The sequence below is a fragment of the Callorhinus ursinus genome, unplaced genomic scaffold (assembly GCF_003265705.2).
Source record: "Callorhinus ursinus isolate GAN/ISIS: 27379988/994484 unplaced genomic scaffold, GSC_fseal_2.0 scaffold21, whole genome shotgun sequence".
Taxonomy (NCBI): domain Eukaryota; kingdom Metazoa; phylum Chordata; class Mammalia; order Carnivora; family Otariidae; genus Callorhinus; species Callorhinus ursinus.
The window spans coordinates 26951660-26974520 of record NW_027397083.1 but is presented as its reverse complement, the minus strand read 5'-3'; the positions used below and the strand labels follow the sequence as shown (position 1 = coordinate 26974520).

At 40.7% G+C, this 22861-nt stretch overlaps 1 protein-coding gene across 4 annotated transcripts in view; it reads left to right on the top strand.

Annotated features, from left to right (window-relative positions):
* The window catches only part of NELL1 (neural EGFL like 1), an 857163-nt gene that overhangs the window by 174520 nt on the left and 659782 nt on the right, over nt 1–22861 (top strand). For all 4 annotated transcript variants that reach the window (XM_073904919.1, XM_073904917.1, XM_073904918.1 and 1 more), the window contains exons 6-9: nt 9524–9596; nt 10220–10302; nt 16942–17076; nt 18241–18343. In XM_073904919.1, coding sequence (XP_073761020.1) covers nt 9524–9596; nt 10220–10302; nt 16942–17076; nt 18241–18343 — 394 coding nt within the window. The remainder of the gene's footprint in view (nt 1–9523; nt 9597–10219; nt 10303–16941; nt 17077–18240; nt 18344–22861) is intronic.

The window sequence follows — 22861 nt, the reverse complement described above, 5'->3', positions numbered from 1 at the left end:
TACCCATATATACACACATGGTTTTTCCATGTTCCCTTATTTTCCATGTTTCTAAGATTCAACAAATTTGTCCAGATGTTTTAGTTCCAAATTGGCTCACATTTGATGCTCTTTCTTGTTTTGTAGCTAGTTACTTCTTGGTGAAGCTACTCTTTTCTTGGAGGATTTGGGTCTGTAATGAAGGGTAGCCCAGGTTTCCAACCCCAGAAAGACCTTAGAATCACATTAGGAGATTTTAAAATTCAAATTCCTGTGCCTACTTTGACTACTCATTGGGTGGGAACTGTAGAGCCCAATAATTTGTGTATTTTTAAAGGTCTTTCTTACTCATTTTGATTGTTCGAATGTTCAATTGAGTGCGCTGACCTAGTGACATGTATGTGTTGATGGTCTAGATTGTTTTAACTTGGTCTCTAGAAAGATCCATGAAATGTAATATATGATCAATAATTAGTTTCTGTGTTAGTGACTTCTTAGATTAGTGGCTCTCCAACTTAACAGTGCATTTGAGTCTCCAGAAGGGCTTGTTAAAACATAGGTAGCTGTATGTCAGCAAAATGGCACAGCAGACAGCTAGCTCCAAGCTTCTGTCCCTCCACAGAAACATCAAAAACAAGCAGGAATTGTCAGAATCAACTTTTGTCAAAATGTAGGAAAATAGTCAAAGGTTTTTAGCAACGAAGTGAATTCTCAAGAAAAAAAGCAACATTAAAGTAGTGGGAAAGCTTTGTGGAATTTCTACCTACCCTTCCCTCATACTGGTCTTAGCTCAATGGCTGTCTCAATGATGTCAGTCCATGTTCTCAGTCTAGGACGGTGGTCCCTGTTTCTGGAGGGAGCAGAGCAAACCTTATCTGCAAATTATTTGGTATGTCTGTTCTGTCCGGGACTGCCTGAAGGACTGATAGACGACACTTGTCTAACTCAGAACTCTCCTAGGTCAGGAAAGTGGCAGGTGTTGCCTGAAAATATCGCAAATAGGACAAATACTTTGCAGTTACCTGGTGCAAAAGAGTACAATTGACATACGTAGACCCCTAAACGAGGATGAAATCGGAGGGGAGAGATTTTTAGGGCATTTATGGCATTTAATAGCCCCCGTGCTTAGAAAACCCACATGCATGCCCAAAGCAAGATGCATGTTCAGAAAAGACCAGAGAAAATCCCTAAGCTTTGTCTTTGGGATGCTCCCCAGGATCAGTACAAATGTGGCTAAGTACTGAAGGAGGGAGGCTTCCAGTATTTCTCTCCCTCTGGCCTTCCCTCTTTCTGTCTGTTCCTCCCTTCTACTTCCCTCCCTCTTTCCATCTCTTCTCTCCATCTTCCCGTCCCTCTTCCTCTCCCTCTCTCCATGTTTGCCCCCCCCCCCCCTTGCTCCAGCATTCAAGGAAATCTATCTAAAAACCATCTGAACACAAGCTCAGGGACAGATTGACAGATTTCAGTGACCAGATATGACAAGGAATATAGTCTCTGTAAAAATAATTGGGGAAGTCATTCAACAAATGCACCACTACAGCGTTCAACAATAAAGAAAAACTAAGGGGCGCCTGGGTGGCTCAGTTGGTTAAGTGACTGCCTTTGGCTTAGGTCATGATCCTGGAGTCCCGGGATCGAGTCCTGTGTCGGGCTCCCTGCTCGGCAGGGAGTCTGCTTCTCCCTCTGACCCTCTTCCCTCTCGTGCTCTCTCTCTCTCATTCTCTCTCTCTCAAATAAAAAAAAAAAAGAAAAACTAAACAAAAACCCAGGAAACCCTGGGGGAAGGGAGAGAATTCTATCTTTAGATCTTAAGTCACTACAATATTCAGATAGCCAGTGTTTAAATAAAATCACAAGGCAAATAAACAGTAAGGTATTGCTATTCACGGGAATAAAATCAATGGATAAAAACTATACCTGAGGAAGCCTAGACATTGGACTTACTAGGTAAGATTTCAAAACAACTATACTAAATGTGCTCAAAGAGCTAAAGGAAAAACATGGTTGCAGAACTAAGAAGTTAGGAAAATTGGGTATGAGTTAAATGAGCATATCCTTGAAGGGACAGGAATTACAAAAAGGAACCAGACAGTCTGCAGCTGAGAAGTACAACTGAAATGAAAAATTCACTAGAAGAAAGCAGATTCGAACAGGACTTGAAGATCAGACCGTTGAAATTAACTGGTCTGAGCTGTGGAAAGAAAAATATGGATACAGGGAGGGAAATCCGTTTGAAATTATTCTACCACACACTTTTCCACTATGACTCCTCCATTTCCTTCATCACTTGGTGTGGTCCCAGTACAGGCAGGGCTGGCTTTATGGGCACTGGACTTGGGCAGTGCCAGAGGGGGCTGAATTTAGAAGGCTCCGTGATCAGCTTCATTCTCTCCTGTTGCTATCTTCAACTTTTCAGTATTTTGAACAAGGGGCTTGGCAAATTATGTAGTTGGTCCTGAGTAGAACTTATATATGGGTGTTTATTATTGAGGACACTCTATAGATTGTAAGCTTTACCAGAGTTAGAACTGAGTCTATTTTGTTCAGTAAGTACTTAGAATAGTACTAGGTATGTGGTTCGCAGATTGTATACTCTTAAATGGAACTTATCAGCAACAAATCTGTCATTTTATTGGTGGAATGGCGAAGTTCTCTCACAAAGGTAATGCAGATTATATAAGAATATATATTAAAAGCACCTGACACCTAGCTGTTTGCAACATGCATCTTGTCCCTTTCTTGGACAGGATGTATTTAATGCTCCCCACATGCTTAACACTGCCTTGTAGAAGTGATTGGCACTTTTCCTGCCTTTGAGGGACTTCTGTTTCAGTTGTGAGTTTGTGATGAAAAGAGGGAGAGCAGTTAGTCTTATTACTCGGTCTGGCTTGCTGAGCACATGATTCCTTGTAGATGTCAGGCACCTTGTCCTTAAGAGCCCAGGTACCTGATAGAGGCAGAAAACACAAGGAGTGTTCATAGACTTGGACAATCATTTTGCTGCAGAGGTGGGTTGTAGGTGGTAGAAGAATACTGACAATTATTGAGTGCTTCCTGTGTTCCAGATCTTGTGTGGCCCTACGTTTATTATCTCCGTTAATGAGGTTTTCCCTGCAGAGCATGCTAATGAGGTAGCTATTATCCCTATTGTATAGATGAGGCAATGGGACTTGGGGGTTGAACAACTTGTTAGTCTCCCATAGTTTGTAAGTGATAGAAATGGGATTTAAACTTAGCTCTTCTTAAATTTCAGAGTCCATGCTCATTCATTCAGATATTCAACATATATTTTTTAGGGGCTTACTTATCGTGTCCTAGTCACTGTGTTAGATGGTGGACACATTTCACTTCACCATGTCATACCTTGTCTTTCCCTGGAGCTCCCTCCAAAAGGAATAGGAGGTACCAGTGAGAAGCCTCAGAAGGGGGTTGGCAGTTCCACACTGCTCCTCTGGGGAACAATGTGATTCTCCTTGTTGTCCAATAAGAGGAGCCTCAAGAAATACCTTTTTTTAAGGAAGTTTTCGAAACTCCTCTCCCTTTTAGAATTTTGTATGTCAGCCAGCGCGCTTCTGGCCATCCGTTGGTGAGATGACACGGGTAGGGGAAATACGTCAGTGTCTCTTTATGGAAACTATCTGGATCCATCCAGTGCTGCAAAATTCTGCCTGCAAAAGAGGCAAGCACCTCTTAAGTGAGACTTGGCATATCTTCAGGCTCTTAATATTTATCTTGAAGCTGCCTCCTGGGTCCAAGAACCACACCTGCTTTCTCCCTCCAGAACTAAATATGCTTATGTTGTGTATTCAGGTTAAAATAGCATCATTCTCTATATTAAGTATTAATTTGTTATTTCATAGGCAAAGTAAAAGCAAAAGCCAGCTCACTTGTCAAACCTAGAGAGAGACACAGCGAGAGAGGGAACACAAGCAGGGGGAGTAGGAGAGGGAGAAGCAGGCTCCCCGCTGAGCAGGGAGCCCGATGCAGGGCTCGATCCCAGGATCCTGAGATCATGACCTGAGCCGAAGGCAGACGCTTAACGACTGAGCCACCCAGGCGCCCCTCACTTGTCAAACCTAATTTCTGGGCCCTGATGGACCTTTATGGATAGCACAATAAATGTGCTCCTGGTTAAAGAGGGAGGGAGGGAATTAAGCTTGGTCCCTGGCATGTGAGCCTTTAGCATTGGGTGATTCCCATCAGAGACCCAGAACAAAAGGTGGGGATTTCTTCCCTTCAAAATAGCAGCTGTCTGAGAAAATAGCTGACCAGTGGTGACAGGCTTATCTAAATCTTCTGATTGTCAAAGATTTTCATTACTGAGGTGGTTGACTACCGCTCAGTTTCCCTTTGATAGATTCCAAGCCGATGATGCTGTGATTTTTCAGAGGGTAAAGAAAGAAGTTTAGGCAAATCACAGTGAATTACAAGATGCTTGACTGGTTTGAGTGTTCTTAAATAACTTCCATTCCAAAGCTATTCACTGAGGCCAAGATAGCCTCTTTGTGTCTGTCTGTCTCTGTCCAGTGAATTTGGGTCTGAAATCTTTCCCTTACCTGGACATTGCTGTCTCCTTAACAGCTGAGCTGTCACTGGGAAGTGAAATTGGTTACAATTTTTTTTATACCACAGCTGTTTTTTTTTTTTTTTTTTTTTTTTTTACCTCAGCTGGTTCCCATAATTCCACAGATGGTAAACATATGTTTAGAGGCACATAGAAAAGGATTCCTCCCATCTCTAATTCTTATTTTTCCTTTCATGCAGAAAGTCAAAGTCACAGAGCTGGGGAATCTTATACATTTGTAGATTAATATTTCTGTGCATTAAGACTTTGGAAACAGCAGGATGGCTAATGATATGCTTATGAGCTGACAGTTTTTATTGATCGTAATGGAAGTCGACAAGTGTCTTTCTTGGCTTATGCAAGCTGGAATATTTTATTAACTGTCTTCAGGGCAGAAATCCATAATTGGTTGCATTTTGAAAAAACTCCTTGTGAGTTTCTCAAGTCTTTTTGTCAGCCTGTTGCTAAAGCTTGGGTCCTTGCCAGTTTATAAACAGAACACATCTTCATCCATATATTTACATGCCCAGCAGGAACTTTCCCCACCCCCTTTCCCTTTCAAAGCAATTTGTTTCAGTGTTTTAGCATACAAAAAGAGAGAACCATTTTCTTCAATGTAAACAGAGATCTGCTGGGAAATAAGAGCTTTAAAAATGAATTAGCATTTGTTGGTTGGCAAAGCTGCTTTTATTTGTATGAGAAAGCTCTGAATGTTAGAAGGGCTTGCCTAATCTTAGTTATTCCATACATAAGAGGGTCCTAATGGTATGATTTTTCTAATCTTTATTACATCTTTGTGTATTTCTTACTGTGGAACAAGAAAGGTTCTTGGAACAATGGAAATAACGGGCATTAGTTCCCCAAACAAATACTCATAATGTACGACCTACCTGGTGCACATCTATTTCGCAGTGCTTGCTGAGCTCAGTGCAGGTTACAGGTGGATTCAACAAAGGAAAAAATGTACCCATCCCGCACCGCCCCCCGTACTAATAGTAAAAGTTTATTGATTTGGGCTTTGCACTTTAGGGATTTATTTAGATTCTCAGCTTGGCTGAGGGTTAGCATTGCAGGAACGATGAGAAAACGGATTGTTCAGCAGATTAATAGTGTAAATAAGATTGCAGGGGAGAATATTAAGCTACCTAAAAGGATCTCTTGTTTGCCAGCGCTAAAACACTATTTCAGCGAATTGTTAGTATCTAATGTAGATAATTTATGTTGGGTTGATTAAGTATCTATCTGTTAAAGCAATAAAGATAGAACCTCATTTTGACCACAGGACCTTGTTCTAGCAACATCTTGTTAGATGTTGTAACTCATGTAACGATGAGACTTTCTCAAATGATCTATTTTCTCCTTAAACCATGTTGGAGTAGCTTAGTGCTGGTTTTGGAGTTAGTAGACCTGTAGTTAATGGTCTAAGATTAAGGTGTCCTTTTGGAAAGCTACTTAAGTTGCCAAAGACTTAGGTTTTTTGTAGGTCAAATGACTGGTGGTCTGGCCTGGATCAGTAGCTCTCGTTGTGTGTATCAAAATCACCTTGGAAGCTTTTTCAAAGCTTTCATATATCTGTTCTCTCCAACCTCCTCTAAAATTGTAATGTGTACCCCTACTTTAAAAACTGATATCCTACACGATATTTACAGACTCTACCAGCTCTGAAAATGATACTGCTCAATTTTCTATAATTAAGAGTTTTTAGGAATTTCATGCTTTTCAAGTATTTATTGTGCCTGCTATGTGAAATATACTACAATAGAAGCTGCAGGGGACACTGAGATGAAAATAGGACTTTGACTTCATGGTGTCTATAATCTAGTAATTCTGTTGGTTGCAACTCAGCTCCAAATCACTGAGATTTTATTTCTATATTAGGATTTAGATGATGCTGTTTTCACCACTGTGAACTTTTAATGAGTAAAGCCTCCTGTTCCTCCCCCTCCCCCAAAAGAAAATCCACAAATGATGACAAGAGAGCAGGGTTTTTTAAAAGTGGGACTCTTTGACTTTTCATCAGAATCCTCTTGTTTAGCTTTTAATGAAGTTTCCTGGGCCCACTCAACCTTCCTGAAACAGAATTTGACGGATGACCCAGGAATCTGAATGTTACATTCAAGGGTTTTACTCCAACTCGAGGTGTTTACTCAAGGTGATTCCTAAGAAACTCAAAGTTTGGGAAGCATTGCCATGATTAATGATGAGAAATACAGCATGGGTCTGAAAAAAATGAGGTCAGGCAAGGCTGGCTAATAAATGCCCTGCAGGAGTTGCATTTTTCAGGTAAGTGTAGATACATTTAAAGTTAAATAAGAACAAGTAGAAATTCTTGTTAGTCTAATTTCATCTTTGGGAGAAGTTGCTAGGGCTTGAAGGAACATTATCATCAGTAGAAATTGTCCTAGATGACTTTGCTGGGAGAAATAAGAGTGAGCTTCTATATAGGTTTATACTTTAGAATAAACGCCTTTCATTTTCTAAAGAAAACTACATGCATAGCAAATGTTGCTTTTGACAAAGGTCCGGGTACAGAAGAGTTCATATGGCAATTCAATGCAAAACCTTCTGGTTCCTGTTCTGGGGAAGGTGCTAGGATATATACGCATTTGTGTGTGTATGTAAATTTATATATATGTATATATATATATATATATATATTTACACACATACTCAGACTTCTTTGGGTTACAGCTGGTATTGTACAGTGTATGGCCATCCTTTTAGTCCAACACGGAATTACATCCGTTCAAATAAATTACATCACCATCTTGATTTATTTGGCAAGAACAGTATGTGGGCTGACCCCCATGACCTTTCCTCAGAAACAAATACCAAGTTTTGAGTTGAGTTTTGGTGTTAATGGGCATTGAGAAGCTGTCAGCTCTTATTTCTGTTTGTGTTCAAGTCAACATCATTGAACTTCACCTAATGATCTGTGTAACACCCCTGTGTGGCTCAGATTAAAAGTAGAAAGGCAGAAGTGATGATGGGGGCAGGTGGAAGGGAAGTGTCGGAGAGGCAATTTGTAATTTACAATGTAACTAAAAATCAGTAGTCACCTTTAAAAATAGGAAAAGGAAAGCCGATATGTACTAAATTATGTTGCTACTGAGTGAATAGAAGGGATATCCTTTTCAAAAGGATTTTCCATTCATTTTTAGAAAGGTAGTCAATACTGTGACTAGTGTTCTCTGGGTTTGAGTACCATTTCCATGACTGATTAAAAATAAGAATGATTTAGGCTTTTCTGATGAACAGGTAATAGATAGACCTGATTTTTCCTGGTATCTCTGCTTTTTCCACTTGCACATCTCCTAGGGTGATTAGCTGACCCTGTGTGCCTGTGAGCCTGTTTTAGCACTGGAAGTCCCAGGTCCTGGGAAACTCTAAATCCTGAGCAGACCTGGGATAGTTGGTTACTATGAATTCACCCATATTCAATCTATACAGATCAGACAGATGTTTTCTGATGTGTCTCTCCATTCTCTATAATGGTCTTTGATGGAAACCTACGGCTTTGTCTAATTTTTTGTTTAACTTGAAAGGTAGAGCACAGAAATCTAACTTGTGACAGTCTTGGTTTGAATGCCTGTTTTGCTGACCCAGAACTTGAGTGCTGGAAGGATCTTTAGCTTTTGCATCCAGCCTTTTTTCCAGAGGAAGCAACTGAAGCTCGGAGAAGATGGTTGGCTGACTGTTTCAAGTTCACTCAGTTAGCTTGAGATGGATTCAGACCTTGAGCCCAGATCTCCTGACTTTCAATCCCATGTTTTTCTCATATTTCTCAAATGTGCTTGAAAGGTGCCCTGGGCACTCAGAGGCATGAACTTGCTTTGAGAAACTGAGCAGCTTTGTGCCAGGGAGAAGCTGATTGACTTAGATGGTGCTCCATTAATTGCTCTCTGGAATTGCCCTACAAAAGACTATGAATTCATATTGAGGAGCAGTGGTAGGGGCTTCCCCCCCATGGAGATGCTTTCTCCTCTTAAATTCACAAATACTGCATCATTCTCAAAGAGGAAGAAGTTAATAAATGTATCCAATTCTGAGAAAGAGGTCCTATGATCCCATTATTTCTATTAACCTTTCCAATTCATATTTCATTTTGAAATAAAACAGAAAACAGCATTTGTTGATTACCTTCTTTTTAGAAGATGAGCACATAAATGTTATCTCCTCTGGAAGACTTGCAGCATGATCTTAGGCCTATATTTTATTTACAGATTAAGCTCAATATTCTGAACTGGCTTCCGCATCTTTCATCTGTTTTGTAATATCTCTTCTGTCAAATCAAGAGAAAAAAAATCCCTAAAACCAAAACCTTGATATTCAAGTTAAAAAATGCAAAAGCCAAGTCAATATTGTCATTGCAAGATGGCAGTTTCAATGACTTCCTTAGGTCAGGGCTGTTCTTCCAGACTAAGTTACAGAATGAAAAAGACCCCCTTTTACTCACAGTGAGATGTTGAGCAAGTTTTAAGACTCACCAATAAACACTCATGTTACTCAGCAGAGAGCAAAGATTGTATGCAATTCTCTCCATGTCTCATTTTATTTCCTCTACTCAAACTTTAATATATTTGTATTCTCTTCTCTCTCGCTTAAAAAAATCACCTAAGTCCGTAAAATTTACTGTTACAGGATGACTAAGGCATTGAGGAAATTTTTGTTTCATCAGTGCCTTTTTGGTTCAGTAGTTGAAAAACATTTACTGGTAGATCCTTCCTGTTACAATGTCATTTGTCAATGTCATCCACTAGTGGTATCTAATGATAGCTTTCTCAAGATGAATGTACTTTTCAAGATTTCTGCAGGAGGATGGTTTGGAGTAGTTCTCTGGGGACTCAGGCAAACTTATGTTTTGAGAGAGGATACCAGTGTTTAAAAAAAAAAATGCCCTGCACAGAGATGTGACTGCACAGGGGCCATTGGAACCAGTGACTATAATCTTGATCACCACCTCTCTCTTCTGTTATCAAGGGAATCATCCAAGATGGGAAAATCATCCTTATGCCAAATGGATACATAACTCAATGTCCGAATCTGAATCGCAGTAAGTAGCAATTTGAAGCGTTTATAAATTTCTATTACTATGTAACTTATTGGTAATAAACATGTTGCCGGAAGCATAAAAACTGTTGACTTCTGAGGTAGTGGGGATAGGGAGATAATTATCTATACTATATACTCCTGTGTCTTTGAATTTTTAAAAAGCTTATGTGTTTATAGAATTACCACTGGAAGGTAAGAAAGAGACTACATTAAAAGTTTGGGTTCTGTAGATTGATTCAGGAAGATAGGTTTAATATGGTAGTATAAATCGTAAACATTTATTTAAATTGCTTGGCTTAGATGTGTGTTGAGTTTCTCCTCTTCTATATAACGATTCACAGTTTTCCAGTTACCTCTCAATTAAGACAAGGGGTTTAATTTTAATTTAAAAAAATGTCCTATTGCCTTTTCAGTTAATAGTCCCTTTTCCCTGTTCCTTTCTTTCCTCCTATTAATCAAAGGAAAAGACCAAGACTTGAAATCCTGGGTGATTTCACTCCAATTGTAAAGTAATACTTAGCCAGAAAAGCAAAAACCCTTCAACATAGCCAAGCAACTACTGTTGTAAGAATTTCTTTATTGTTTTAGCACTGTATCAACATTTCTTATATTTTCTCCATTGAGCTTGTCCAACTTGCAGTGATTTCTTAAGCCTGGTGCAAGGAATAATGGATTTGCAAGAGCTTTTGGCCAAGATGACTGCAAAAGTAGGTATCTAAATTTCTCTTGTGATGTTTCATGTCTTTCTCCATCCTATCTGGAATTTCAAGCGATAGGCTATAATGGAAACATTTTTTAGCCTTGCTATCTGCAATATGTTATTAAAAAAATGGTTTACTCTTACTTGAAATAGGACTACCTATAGTAAACATAACCATTTACCTCTTTGATGCTATTAGGCTATATCAAAATGTTTACTTGAAGAATGCTTGGAAGAAAGAGGCCATATATATCACTGTAGATTCCCTGGGAGAGGAAAAGGAATTTGCCTGCTGGCCATTCAACTAGTAACACTGTGAGATGATACATGGTCAGAGGCACTGCTGCTTATAAGCTAATGCGTTTTGAGTGTGAGAATTATTGCCGATAATCAGAAGGGGCCAAATAGCCATTGTTAGGAACAGATTGCTGTCGCAAGAAGGGATTATATCACTTTTCTAAGATGTGATTCATTTCAGGACTGGTCTTGAGTTAAATAGTAGAGGAAGCAAAGTTTCTCTTTTAACACATTCAGTTTTATAGTTGTACATCTTTTCCTTCTCTCCATCATCCGATTAACAAGCATCTTTCGAGGATCTGCCATTTGTCAGGCGCTGTGTCAGACACAAAGGAGTCGCTAATGAACAAGACATGATTGCTGCTCCAGAAGATAGCTGAAAATGTGGACAATTAGGGGCTTTAATATGTGAAGTTTAGATTCATAATGAAAAGCCCTGAGCCCTGTGTTGAAAGGCACTGAATAAAGAGAAAATGTGTCTAATGCTGTTGTTATGATACCAATCAGTTGTGGATGTGAGTCCCAGCCTAGGGCGAAGAAAGAATTAGGTTGGGCCTAAGAGACATTATACTCTGTGAAGGGAAGAATTTTAATAACAGTGAAAATGATACATTAATCCTATTCCCACCTATGGCTATGACTGCTCCCAGCCATCAGCCATGGCACGTGGAAAAAAAAAATTGGTGGGTAGGTAAGTGTTTGGGAGGCAGGGCTGTGTTTTGGACCCATCGGTTGTGCTACCGAAGGTAAGGTTTCTCTTTCAAACTAGGTTTTTGGCCAAGTTGTCTTTTGTCTGGAAAGGAGAGACAGAACACTTTTGTTAGAAACCCTGAGACATGAGAGCTGAAGCATTAGCTTTTCAGTTCAGAGTACAGTGGAAATGTGAAATGCAGCCAATTATTTGCCTTCCCGGCTTGTGGCATATAGAGACTTTTTTTTTTTTTAATTTCGTCTGCCGCAGCTTGATCTCAATAGTGTTAATTATATTTTAGCTTGCTACCAAATTTTTGGAACAAGAAACATGCCTTAGTGTCAGGTGATTGTGGTTCCCCAGCTTTAAGGATGCTCCTTTCTTGTTCTTTCCTTCTGCAGAGAATGTCATTTTTCTCCTTTTAGCCATACATTATCTAGGAGCCACATTGAGTTCTGTCCTCCAAACATTATTATGTAAAATGGGCATTTGTGAGGCAGTAGATGTCTAATTGTGGGCAATTGCAAGCAGAAAATGGTTTCATCCACCTTCTAAACCCCGCCTCTGGTGCTTTGGAAGATTTATAAGTCTGTTTCTTCCAAACCGTGAATAGAATTATAATTAGAAAACTGAGAACTTCCATTTTCACTGCAAAATTTTGAAATCTACAATAATCTAGAAAAGGAGCGTTGGTAAACTTTTTCTGGAAAGGATTAGCTAGTTAATTTTAGGCTCTGCAGGCCAAGAGGCAAAATAGAAAATATGTACATATTTATTTAATCACTTAAAATATAACCCTTGAAAAATGTAAAAATCTTTCTTAGCTGATAGGCTGGAGGAAAATGAGTGGGTGGCCAGATTTGGTCCATGGGCCCTAATTTAGAAAAAGCTGGAAAGTCAGTCATAGGCGGTAATATTGAGTATTTGCTGTGTGTTAGTTACAATGCTTAAATGTTTTGTATTTCTTATCACTTTAATCCTCACAACAGTCCTGTGAGTTGGGGTTGATTTATTAGCCTGCTTCCCAGATGAGAAGACTCAGTTCCAGGAATGTTATGTTAACTTTTCCCAAGACAATGGATGGCAGAGCTGGGACTCAGGCTCAGATTCTGAAAGCTGCATCATGACTAAGAATGTCTGTAGTTGGAGAAGGGAGGATTGGAAAGAGAAACAAAAGATGTAAAGAAGGAATGACTGATGGAGAGAGGCAGGTTGGCCGCTACAAGCGTGGGGATAGAGAGATTGGTAAGAACAATGGGCAAAATGGAAGAGAGGAATGTGTGTTCTGATGGTACCTGTTGGGATTGAAACATGAGCGTAGAGCTTGTAGTGGCTTTTGGAGGGGGAAAAGTCAGGGCAAGAACAAAGCTCCTAAACTTACCCTTTTGGTTATAGTCCATTGTTATCCTTGGAAATCTGTTGATGTTGAGGCCTGGGTTCCCATGCTCTGTGTTTCTGGCAGGACCACGCAGGGCTATCTTCTATTCCATGATTCCCTTAAAGGTTTCCCGATCTTAGAGGCTGCTCAGAATCACACTGCAAACCTAGGATAGACCAGGTGAATTCTCAGCCAAGAGTTCTTTAAGAATTCTCAAAGAAGATATTTCCCTCTTGCCTGTGCCAAGGTCTGAACAGGAAGGTCTTTTTCTGTGCTTTGTGCAATCCTTGTTTACTTTATGTGTACTCTCAAACTGAGGATACAGGCCTTTGGGTCCACATCTTTATGTAGGAGTTCTCTTTAAGACCTCCCAACATGGGCAGACCCTGCTCCCTAACTTCTCTCCCCTGCACAGCCATCAGAGTGGGAGCTTGGAGGCTCATTGACCTTTTCCCAGTTGCTGTTTCCCCATATTTAAAAGGGTGACAATTAGTTGTGGTTTTATGAAGATCCCATGAGACCAGGCAAGTGAGACTTAAAGGTCTGGTTTGGTGGATGGCACACAATAGGTACTCAATAAGCTGTAGTTGTTCATTTTATGTTGTTAAACCTAGAAAAAAAATAGGCAGCCATGGGGGGGAAGATGGACACCTTGCCTAGTGGCTTGGCATCACAAAGCCTGGCAATAGCCTTGAGTTGCTATCAGGTCCCTGGTCTTAGATTGAGGTGCCAGGAGGTCTTGGAAAGCAGCAGAATGTCCTTACATGGTGTCCTAGTGGAAAGCCATGGAATCCTACCAGAGAGCAAGCCCAGTGCACAAGCTGGACAGGAGTTGGTAGCCATAATCACATCAAACAGCTACGACACCAGATGAGCCCAGGGGCCTGCCCAGGAGGGCTTGCTGTTTCTTTTCTCTCTTCAGGACAGGGGATGCTGGAGAATGACTATGCCCTTGCTGAAGACAGGACATATCATGGGAGCAGTTTGTATGTATCTTCAGGTGACAGGTCCGGGTGTATAAGAGCCCTCTTTGAAGAATCCTGGCATTCTGGCAAAATGAACCTTTTTCAAGGTAGAGGAGGTACAGGGAAGGAGGGAAGGTGTCTTCTGTCACCTTCCCTAAGCCATCTACAAGTGACCATGGATCCCTGGTTTACTCTGGAAGTTCTCTCAGGTGGTCTTGACATTGTGGGAACAATCCCATTGCTGGCCAGGTACATTGTGATGGGGTTGGGACCTGTCTTGCTCTTGTGTCCCACCTGTCCTGTCATTGCATTCTGCCTTCAAGCTCAGGAAGAAGAGATGCTGGACTGGGAATTTGATTACTTCTATTCAAATCTTTGACAAATCTATTTATGCAAATCAAGCAGCATTTGGAGCGGCATTTCAGCTTGTAACGTATTTAATTTTGAGACTTTCAGTGTTGCAAGCTCAATAGTGATTTTTCCAGTTAAGCTTAAAGGTTTAACACAATAAAATATTTTTTTCCCTTCAATGTAGCAAATGCCAAATAAATAGTATTTCAAAGAAAGAAAAGGGCACCCCATTGCACGACTAATGTACTCATCCATTTGTTGACCTCTTACTGTGAAAAAGGCCTCTGATGTCTGTCTTCGAATGTGTAGAGTTAAGAATAAATGACTCTGTCCATGGTTGCTTAGATAAATGCATGAACAAAGGTAAGAATAGAGATGTAGACTTGCTACTGGATCTATTTTGGATCTGTAGGCATTCTTGGAGGGAATGGCAGGTGGTGTAGAAATAGCTTTTGAAAATGAATTTGGGTAAAATCAGCATGCTAATACCAATGAAAACTTGTAATTCATTTTTTGGTTCAGAGTTGTTTTTCTCCTTTTATTCTGGTATTTAGCAGGGGATGAAAAGGAAGGTATAGTTACATGTTAAGTGTCTTTGAAAAATTAGCTTTTTGCCTTAATATGTCTTTGCTTTTGTGTCTGTCTAATGTGCTCTTATTACAGAGATTAGGGCTTTTCAGTGTTGTCAGAAAAGGCTAAATATATTAAAAAATAGGAAACATCTGTCCTGAGAATAGCTTTCATTAAAACCGAGGTTTTCTTGGTATTGAGTTTTGCAGGTAGCTCAGTTTTGTTGGACAGTATGGGAAATTGACAATACTGCTTTTAGGCAAATTCCTGGGTTTTCAGGAAACTTGGGCAGTCACAGAATTGCCTTTTGGGTCATTTAGTCTTTAAGAAGTTTCTGGGAGTGGTACGGGCAGTAGATCATTCCAGATTTTCAGAGTGAGGTTCATTTCTTCTCACAAATACACTGTTCTCAGCCACTTTTAGGAGGGATGTAGATCTAGTTGAACTCTTTTTCAACCCCGGGTCATCCATCAATCACTAGCCTTCTGTAGGAACTACAGGGGCTGTAGACATGAGGTTAAGGTAATATGCAATCAGTTGTTGCTTCTTGCTACCTCTTACCTGTATGTGGTTTTACTCACTTGACCTCACTAAATTCTAAGAAGTGTATTTAATGTGTTCCCTAAAGAATTTCCAAAGAAATTAATTAGCATGGATTCTAGAAACTAATTAAGCTAGAGCTTTACATGGATCTGAATTTTTGGAAGATTGTGCATATGGGATGGGTCCTAGGAAGCTAATATTTTAGGCATAGTTAACTCCACATTTTCTGGGGGCTGACGATGGTACATGTGGTTTGTCTAGCATCCTATTTGATTTTTTATCTGCCCATTGGTACTGCCCACAAAAGGCAGATAGGGAACTATTTTTCTTGAGAGATTCTAAACTTTGGGAGGAAGAGAATGAAATAAATGACAAAAGCCAAGTTTGGAATTGCATGTGGATTCCATTTTTAGAGAATGGTGCTCAGCAGTGCTGGTAGGAGTAATTGAGAGGAACATGTAAGGAATGGAACCATAGTTAGCATAGAAAGATTTTGGGAGTCCTCAACCTATATTCAACCATTATATCTAAAATATTGGCTTGAAATAGTCTTACTTGGATCAGGGATGGGCTTGATCTATGTGGGGAAAATACTGAAGACACAGAGGTAGAAGTGTGGTCGAGAAAAAATAGCAACTACTTGGACTTTTAGAAAGTAGTATTTGTTTTTCAATCAAGGCAGTCTCTAAAGAAAAGGGGAAAATGGTAATATTGCTATTGGATTGAATTACACTTGAGTGTGTGTGAGATTCTATCAGAGTTGAATATTTTTTGCACCATATGTTTGAAGGCAACTGCAGTAGCTGCATGGAAAGTGATCAGGAGAGAGGATTGGACTCCTATCATGATGACCTATTCAGTGAACCTGGTGGTGCTGAGTATGGTCAAGAGCAGATGTGAAGATGGGCTAACCTCAGATGTTGGAAGAGAGTTGATTGCTTAGGATGGATTACCAGGCAAAACTAGGTCTGATAGGAAAAGCAGGGAGAGATTTCACAGTTCACACCAAGAAAGGGGTTTCAAACATCCAGAGCTAACCAAAAAAAGTTTTTAAAGGTAGCGTCCTGCCGCTGTAGACAGGCAAAAAAAGGCTGGTAAATCACTATAAGGGGGTTACTTGTCATGACATTCAAACTTTATAACCCTTTTCAAGTCAGAGACTCTGAGGTTCTGTGATAACCGATAATAGCTGGAGGACCTAGGAAAATGAAACAAATTTCTCTCTCAAATCCTGATCTCACCTAGGGGTTTGGTGAGATCTTACCTTTGAACACCAAAGTGGATGCCTGGGGCATTCATTCTGGGGGATCCTGAGCAGGGGAGAAACTAGATCCTTGTATGCATTTCCCTTTTCCTGGCCCCAGCTCCCAGGAATTTTTCAGAAGGGAGGAAGCCGTGACTTCCCAGCCTGAAAACCGTGGTGCTCGGGTTAGCGTGCGAACACGGAGAGAACGGTGGGAGGTAAATGTGAGTGCATCGGAGTTGCTGATGAGGTCTCCTGTAAACATTGTAATGAGTCCTTGAGAACACATTCATTATGAGTGTTTCTGTGTGGGCTTGAGCTGGAAGCACACATGTTTATGTACACCCATGAGGTCCCTGAGATACAGTTTAATGTCTCATTTGGTGCTCATTAGACCATAGGAGCCAATATGTCTTCAGTATAGAATGATTCCACCTCATGGTGTTTTTTTTTTTTTTAAATAATCTGGCTAAGAATAAGTCAGCTCCTCTGAGCATTTTTTTCCTCCTCCTCCTTGGATTTTTTTTTTTTCCTTCTTGTTGCTATTAGCTTTGTTAGGACAATGCAACTGAATGAAAGTAATTACACCTAGTAACTCTTATTTGCAGTTAAATTATGCAGAGACGAGACTTAGTCAGTTGGAAAACTGTCACTGTGAGAAGACCTGTCAAGTGAGTGGACTTCTCTATAGAGATCAAGACTCCTGGGTTGACGGGGATCACTGCCGGAACTGTACTTGCAAAGTAAGCCTCTTTGTATTTTTTTTTTTAAAGATTTTATTTATTTGACAGAGAGAGAAACAGTGAGAGAGGGAACACAAGCAGAGGGAGTGGGAGAGGGAGAAGCAGGCTTCCGTGGAGCGGGGAGCCTGATGTGGGGCTCGATCCCATGTCCCTGGGATCATGACCTGAGCCGAAGGCAGACGCCCAATGACTGAGCCACCCAGGTGCCCCAGCCTCTTTGTAAATAAAAAGAGTTGTAAGGGGGCATTTTCACTACTTACTGTATAATCTGGACTTGCAATATACAATGCTGGCTCTAGGAAGTCCATATGATCCTTTTACTAAACTTATGCCTAGCAACCTGAGCAATTGTGAGGGGAACCTGGAAGAGTGTCATTTCATCTCTAAATACTTGGAAATTAAAATCTGCTTCTATTTGATAGCACACTCTAATAGGACCTAACCTTGTTACTAACAAATTTACTGTGTGGAGTTTGAGGATTGAGAGTATCAGAGGGAAGAAGGGACTCCTGGGACTTTTCAAGCAACCTAACGGTTAGCTTCATTCACAACTTCTCACTGCTAGAATACATTTTAAAAGTGGGTATAATTAATTAGTTTCTAGATGTTTTTATTACAATTTACAAGGTATCTGTCATCTGTTTCAGAGACTTGCAAGACCTACCTCCACACACCCCCCCCGACTTCCAGGGTATCCATCATTTGTATACTCCATCTGTTTCAGAGAATTCAAGAGCACCCCCCAAATTAGTATGTGAACTCTGTGCTGTGCAGTTGAAATTATTTGATAAATATCTGAAGAATGCCTTTGTTTGGGGAAAATACAAAATGGATTGTTAGAGCCTCAATGATGATTGGCATGGTCTGCAAAATGTGTTATTTATGGTCTTGTAAAAATAGGCTTTTGTTTTCTGCCTAATCTCCTTAGCCCACATGGGCAGGTGGAATGAAGCCAGTGATGTATATCAGAAAAGTAATTGAGGTGGCACAGGTTCATCTGGGCTGGAGAAAATAGTTCATGTGTGATCCTGGAGTAGACTGGGAAGTCCTCACACTGCATCTGTTTCCCCGATGAGGTTTCTGAGATGAGTTGTGTGCTTTTGCCACAAAGAGAAATTTCAAAGGGCACTTCTGAGATTCTTTTCCCTGTCCTTCCTTCCTCAGAGTGGGGCCGTCGAATGTCGAAGGATGTCCTGTGCCCCTCTCAATTGCTCCCCAGACTCCCTCCCTGTGCACATTGCTGGCCAGTGCTGTAAGGTCTGCCGACGTAAGTACTGACGGAGGGTCAGAGTGGTCCTCTCTGCTTTGAGATCCACCTCCCCGATGAATATTGAAGACATGAAGTACCAGAAGTTGATATTAAATGTATGACAAGAAGAACTTCTATATTTTAATCACCTGTGATGTGCAGATACTTTACATAAGCTATTTATAAAAAAAGTCTCATATCAACTCTAATTACTATTCTTCCCGTTCTCTGTAGAAGGAGCTGGTGTTCACAGGGATTAACTACTTGTCTAGAGTCAAACACCTGGTGTAATTGGTTGTGTTTATCTGTGAGGTCACAACTCCAAAGCTCCGTGTGCTTTGGTCCCTCTCCTTCTGAATGATGAAGTTTAAGACCCAGATTCTGTATTTAGGCTTGCTGAGGTCTTGGCCAGATTTCCTGTTACTAAAAGGCCTTTGTTAGGAATTTTGAGATAAGCCTCAGTTAAGATACTGACATAACTGCCTTCAGAGTTGGCCTGTCCAAGCTACAGGATTTAAATATTCTTACTCTGTTTTGCAAAGGGCACCATTTCAGATGAGATAGTGAAATGAGCCCGGAGATCAGCCATAAAAGTAAAAAGCTGTCCTTAAGAATGCTTGGTATGTGCCAGTTACTATGTAGGGGCTCCACTTCTGTTCGCTTACTGACTGCTCACTGCAGTCCTTCGGGTGGGTATTACTACCCCTGTTTTACAGGAAGCTTAGGGAAGTTAACTTACCAAGGTCGCAACCTTAGTGAGTGACCGTGGTGAGGTAGGAAATAGGGCTGCCTGACAACAAAGCCCATCGACTTTTTTTTCAAACTATAGGGTCTTCTGTAGCAAGAGTCTAGGTTAGAGACAGGTCATCATTCAAGGTCCTTTCTCTACTAAAAATATCAACATCACTGGGTCTTCGAAACACAGTGGTTTAGCTTTTTGCCAAAAACAGCCTTTCTCCTAATAGGACAGTGGAGGTGGCCATAGCTGGTCTGGTCACACCAGCCCAGACCTTTCTTGCACTTTTTTGAAAGGGACTTCGGAATATTTTTCCTTCTTAGGGTTGGCACAGTACACCTATTTCTCTGGAGGGTGGTACTTGGAGTTGATCTAAAAAGAGAAACTGTACAAACTTGATGTTCTATCTAACAGTGAAGAGAGGAGGAAAAACTACTGGGAATTTGTTTAAAAAATGAGTTACTTTTAGTCCATTATTTTGGGTTTTCTGGACAGGTCTGTCTCTCGGAAGTTGTTTGGACGTGGGACTAGATGAGTCTTTTGCTGTTTTGTGTTTTAATCTTTTGATTTTCTAATTATAAAAGCAATCTGTTTATTGTGTAACATTTGAACTCAGGAGTTAAGATGATGGAAAAATCTCTCCCAATACCACCACTTGGAAACAATCACTCTTGAAATTTCAGTGGATTTCATTTTTTTAAATTTTATTTTGTGTGAAGTATTATCTGTACACTTATCTATTTTCTGTGAATATTATCTGCACACTTATTGTGCAGATATTTATCCTACTTCATTCCCTTCCACACACACACACACACACACACACACACACACACACACACACTCACACACTCACTCACTCACTCTGTGGCCAACATGGGGCTTGAACTCATGACCCTGAGTTTGAGTCTCTTGCTCTACCAACTGAGCCAGTCAGGCGCCCTGCCCCCCGCCCCCCCACATTGACTTATGGTCACTTAAGTGTATTCCTGTGCTTTAAAGAACACTGTATAAACTTTTTTGAAAAATTTATTTAAATTCAATTAATTAACACATAGTGTAGTATTGGTTTCAGAGGTAGAGTTCAGTGATTCATCAGTCTTCTAGAACACCCAGAGCTCACTGCATCGTGTGTCCTCTTTAAGTCCACCACCCAGTTGTATAAGTTTCATTTTAATGAGCTTCATGGTGTTCCATTGTTTGGCTCTTGCTTGCATAACTTATTTAACCACCCCAATTTTCCCACTTTTCACTAGTATAAATTACTCTTCAATAACATGCTTTATGTAGAAAATGCATTTTGTATTTTATATTTTGTTAAGATACAGTTCTCCAGAGTAGAATCAGTGGGCTAAATCACTGCCATTTCAAGGCTCTTGATGTATGTCACATTGTCCCCTCAGTAGAAGTGTTGGGGGTAGTCACTTCCAATTCATTTGAAAGTTTTAAGTTTTGAAAAATATTTTAGAAAGTTACACGATTTTACCAACATGCTGATAACTAAAACATCAGTGTGTGTGTGTGTGTGTGTGTGTGTGTGTGTGTGTGTGTGTGTGTGTGTGTGTTTGCTTTTGTTTGGAATTTATAGCAATTTAGGTGGTACTAATTTTCTCAACAGCTCCGATTGGTGGTTTGATATGTTTGTAGTTAAACAAGATGATAATGAAAATAAATGAACACTAGTTAAAAAAAAAAAAAGTAAACCAAAGAGAAATGATGTAAAGCACCTCTGGAAGTTTCAAAGGTTATGAAGCTCTGGCTTAGAGGGTTTTCATTTCTTCATAATTTTTAACAGAAATATGCATTAGGCAGTTACTGAGTGCTGGTTCCTGGAATGGTGATAAATGGGCCCTCTCTGATTCAGAGGGCTCACTTTCAAGTTGGGTGATTTACAGTGTCTAGAATTCTCAGTGCAGTCACATTAGGCACATGGATAAGGCACTATCAGAATGTAGACAGATGGCTTGTGGGACAGTGCTGGGGAGAAGAAGGGGATATCGGTAGTAGGCCTGGGGTGCTCCCTGGAGGAAGTGGAGCCAAACTAAACATTTCTAGCCTTCTGGAAGATGACTGTGGTGGGTTGAACAGTGGAGTGGAGCAGAGGAGAACCAGGATCAATAAAGTAGAGTTCCAACACTAGTAGGTAGAATTTCTAGAAGTTTCAAATACCTTCATATTAGAAAAAGGTTGGAGAATTGACTTCGGTTGTCCTTTTCAGATAAAATTTCCTAAGCTTCTCTTTGGGTTTGGGTGGACCAGTGTTCTGGAAACTCTCAGAAAAGGTATTGATCTGGATCAGGCAAAAGGAGCTGATGCATAAAAGCAAATGGTTTTGTCAGCTGACTTACTAAGTGTTGATGCACTTGTCATGGCCTCAGGAGCTGCAGCACTTAAAGATGGGGGCATTTGTTTGGAAAGAGGAAAAAGAATTTGGTCTAAGTGTTCATGTCTTAGTTCATTCCTTGGGAAAAGTGCTTTGTCCTTCTGTTTTGATCAAAAGGCCCAGACACTCATGCGGTCTCCAAGAACAAGGTAGCTTTCATTGTGGAGGTCTCAGATCCTGATACTACGAAGTTCTTCTCTCTGTTTTGGAGGCATCGGGAGAAACTCTGGAGAGCCTTCTAGATTCATCAGTTGTGGACATGATGGTCCAGGAGTTTATTACCAGGGCCCCGCTTTGACCTACTAAGTCAGAATCTCTGAACATTGGTGCCCTGCAGGCTATTCTTTCAGGAGACAGACTTGAGAACTACCGCAGAGGGTGGGGAGTGAAGAGAGAGGTTGATGGAGAGGGAATCTCCAGCTATGCAAAAGAGCACTTGCAAAGGAAAAGAGGGGGTAGAGGGAAAGGAAATACTTTGATAACAGGGTTTCAGTAGGCGAGAAGTAGAAATCTGCAAAGGTGCGTGTGGGATGCGTGAGGACAATCGTATTCCTTTGAATTGATGCAGTGGTTCATATTCAGGTTCCTCTCCCAGTGCTGTCCTTCCCTCTGGGTACAACAGTGTGCATGTGTGGATCATTTGCTCTATGTCAGGCACCATGTTGAGCCCTTCTAGTGACCCAAACGCGGTCCCCACTGTTAGCCCCATTTTGTGGGTGAGGACCCACAAGAGCACAGAGACGTAACTTTCCCAAGGTCTCCAGTCTTGGTGGAGCCAAAATAAAACCCAGGTGGTCTCTGGCTCCAGGGCTGATGCTCTTAACCCATCTCCTCTCTGCACTGCAGTCCAGGGAGATGGAGGCGCCGCCACGTTACGACAAAGTATTGTGTAACATGCGTGTTGTGCAAGAAGCAGAGGTAGCCCAGAGAAGGGAGTGATTAAGTCCACCAGAACCATGTGTGTGTTAGGAAAACTTCACAGGGGAAGTAACAGCTGAGTAGGGTGTTATCAAATAAATAGGAGTTTGCCATGTCAACAAGGTAGGTGAGAACACACCTGACAGAATCATATGTGCAAAACTCAAGGAAGCTGACATTGCATTGACTTTAGTAGTTAAAAGCAAAATTCAAGGGAAGGGTTAGGGCATAATCAAAGTGTTTTACTAAGGCTGCTGCATCGGGAGAGCTGGAATCAGGGTGGCTGGGTATGGGATTCAGGCATATTACAGCTAGAGGTGATGAGGCTGACAGGCCCCCACTGCCTGGAGAGATGAAAAGCAAGGGATGGATGTGAGTGATGGCCCAAAGGCCTGGCACATGGTAGGTACTCCATAACCTTTTTTTTTTTTTTTTTTTTTTTTTACAAGACAGATGAATCAGGGGTGGAGCATCTGTAAGGGAGAAGTTGCCAGGTTTT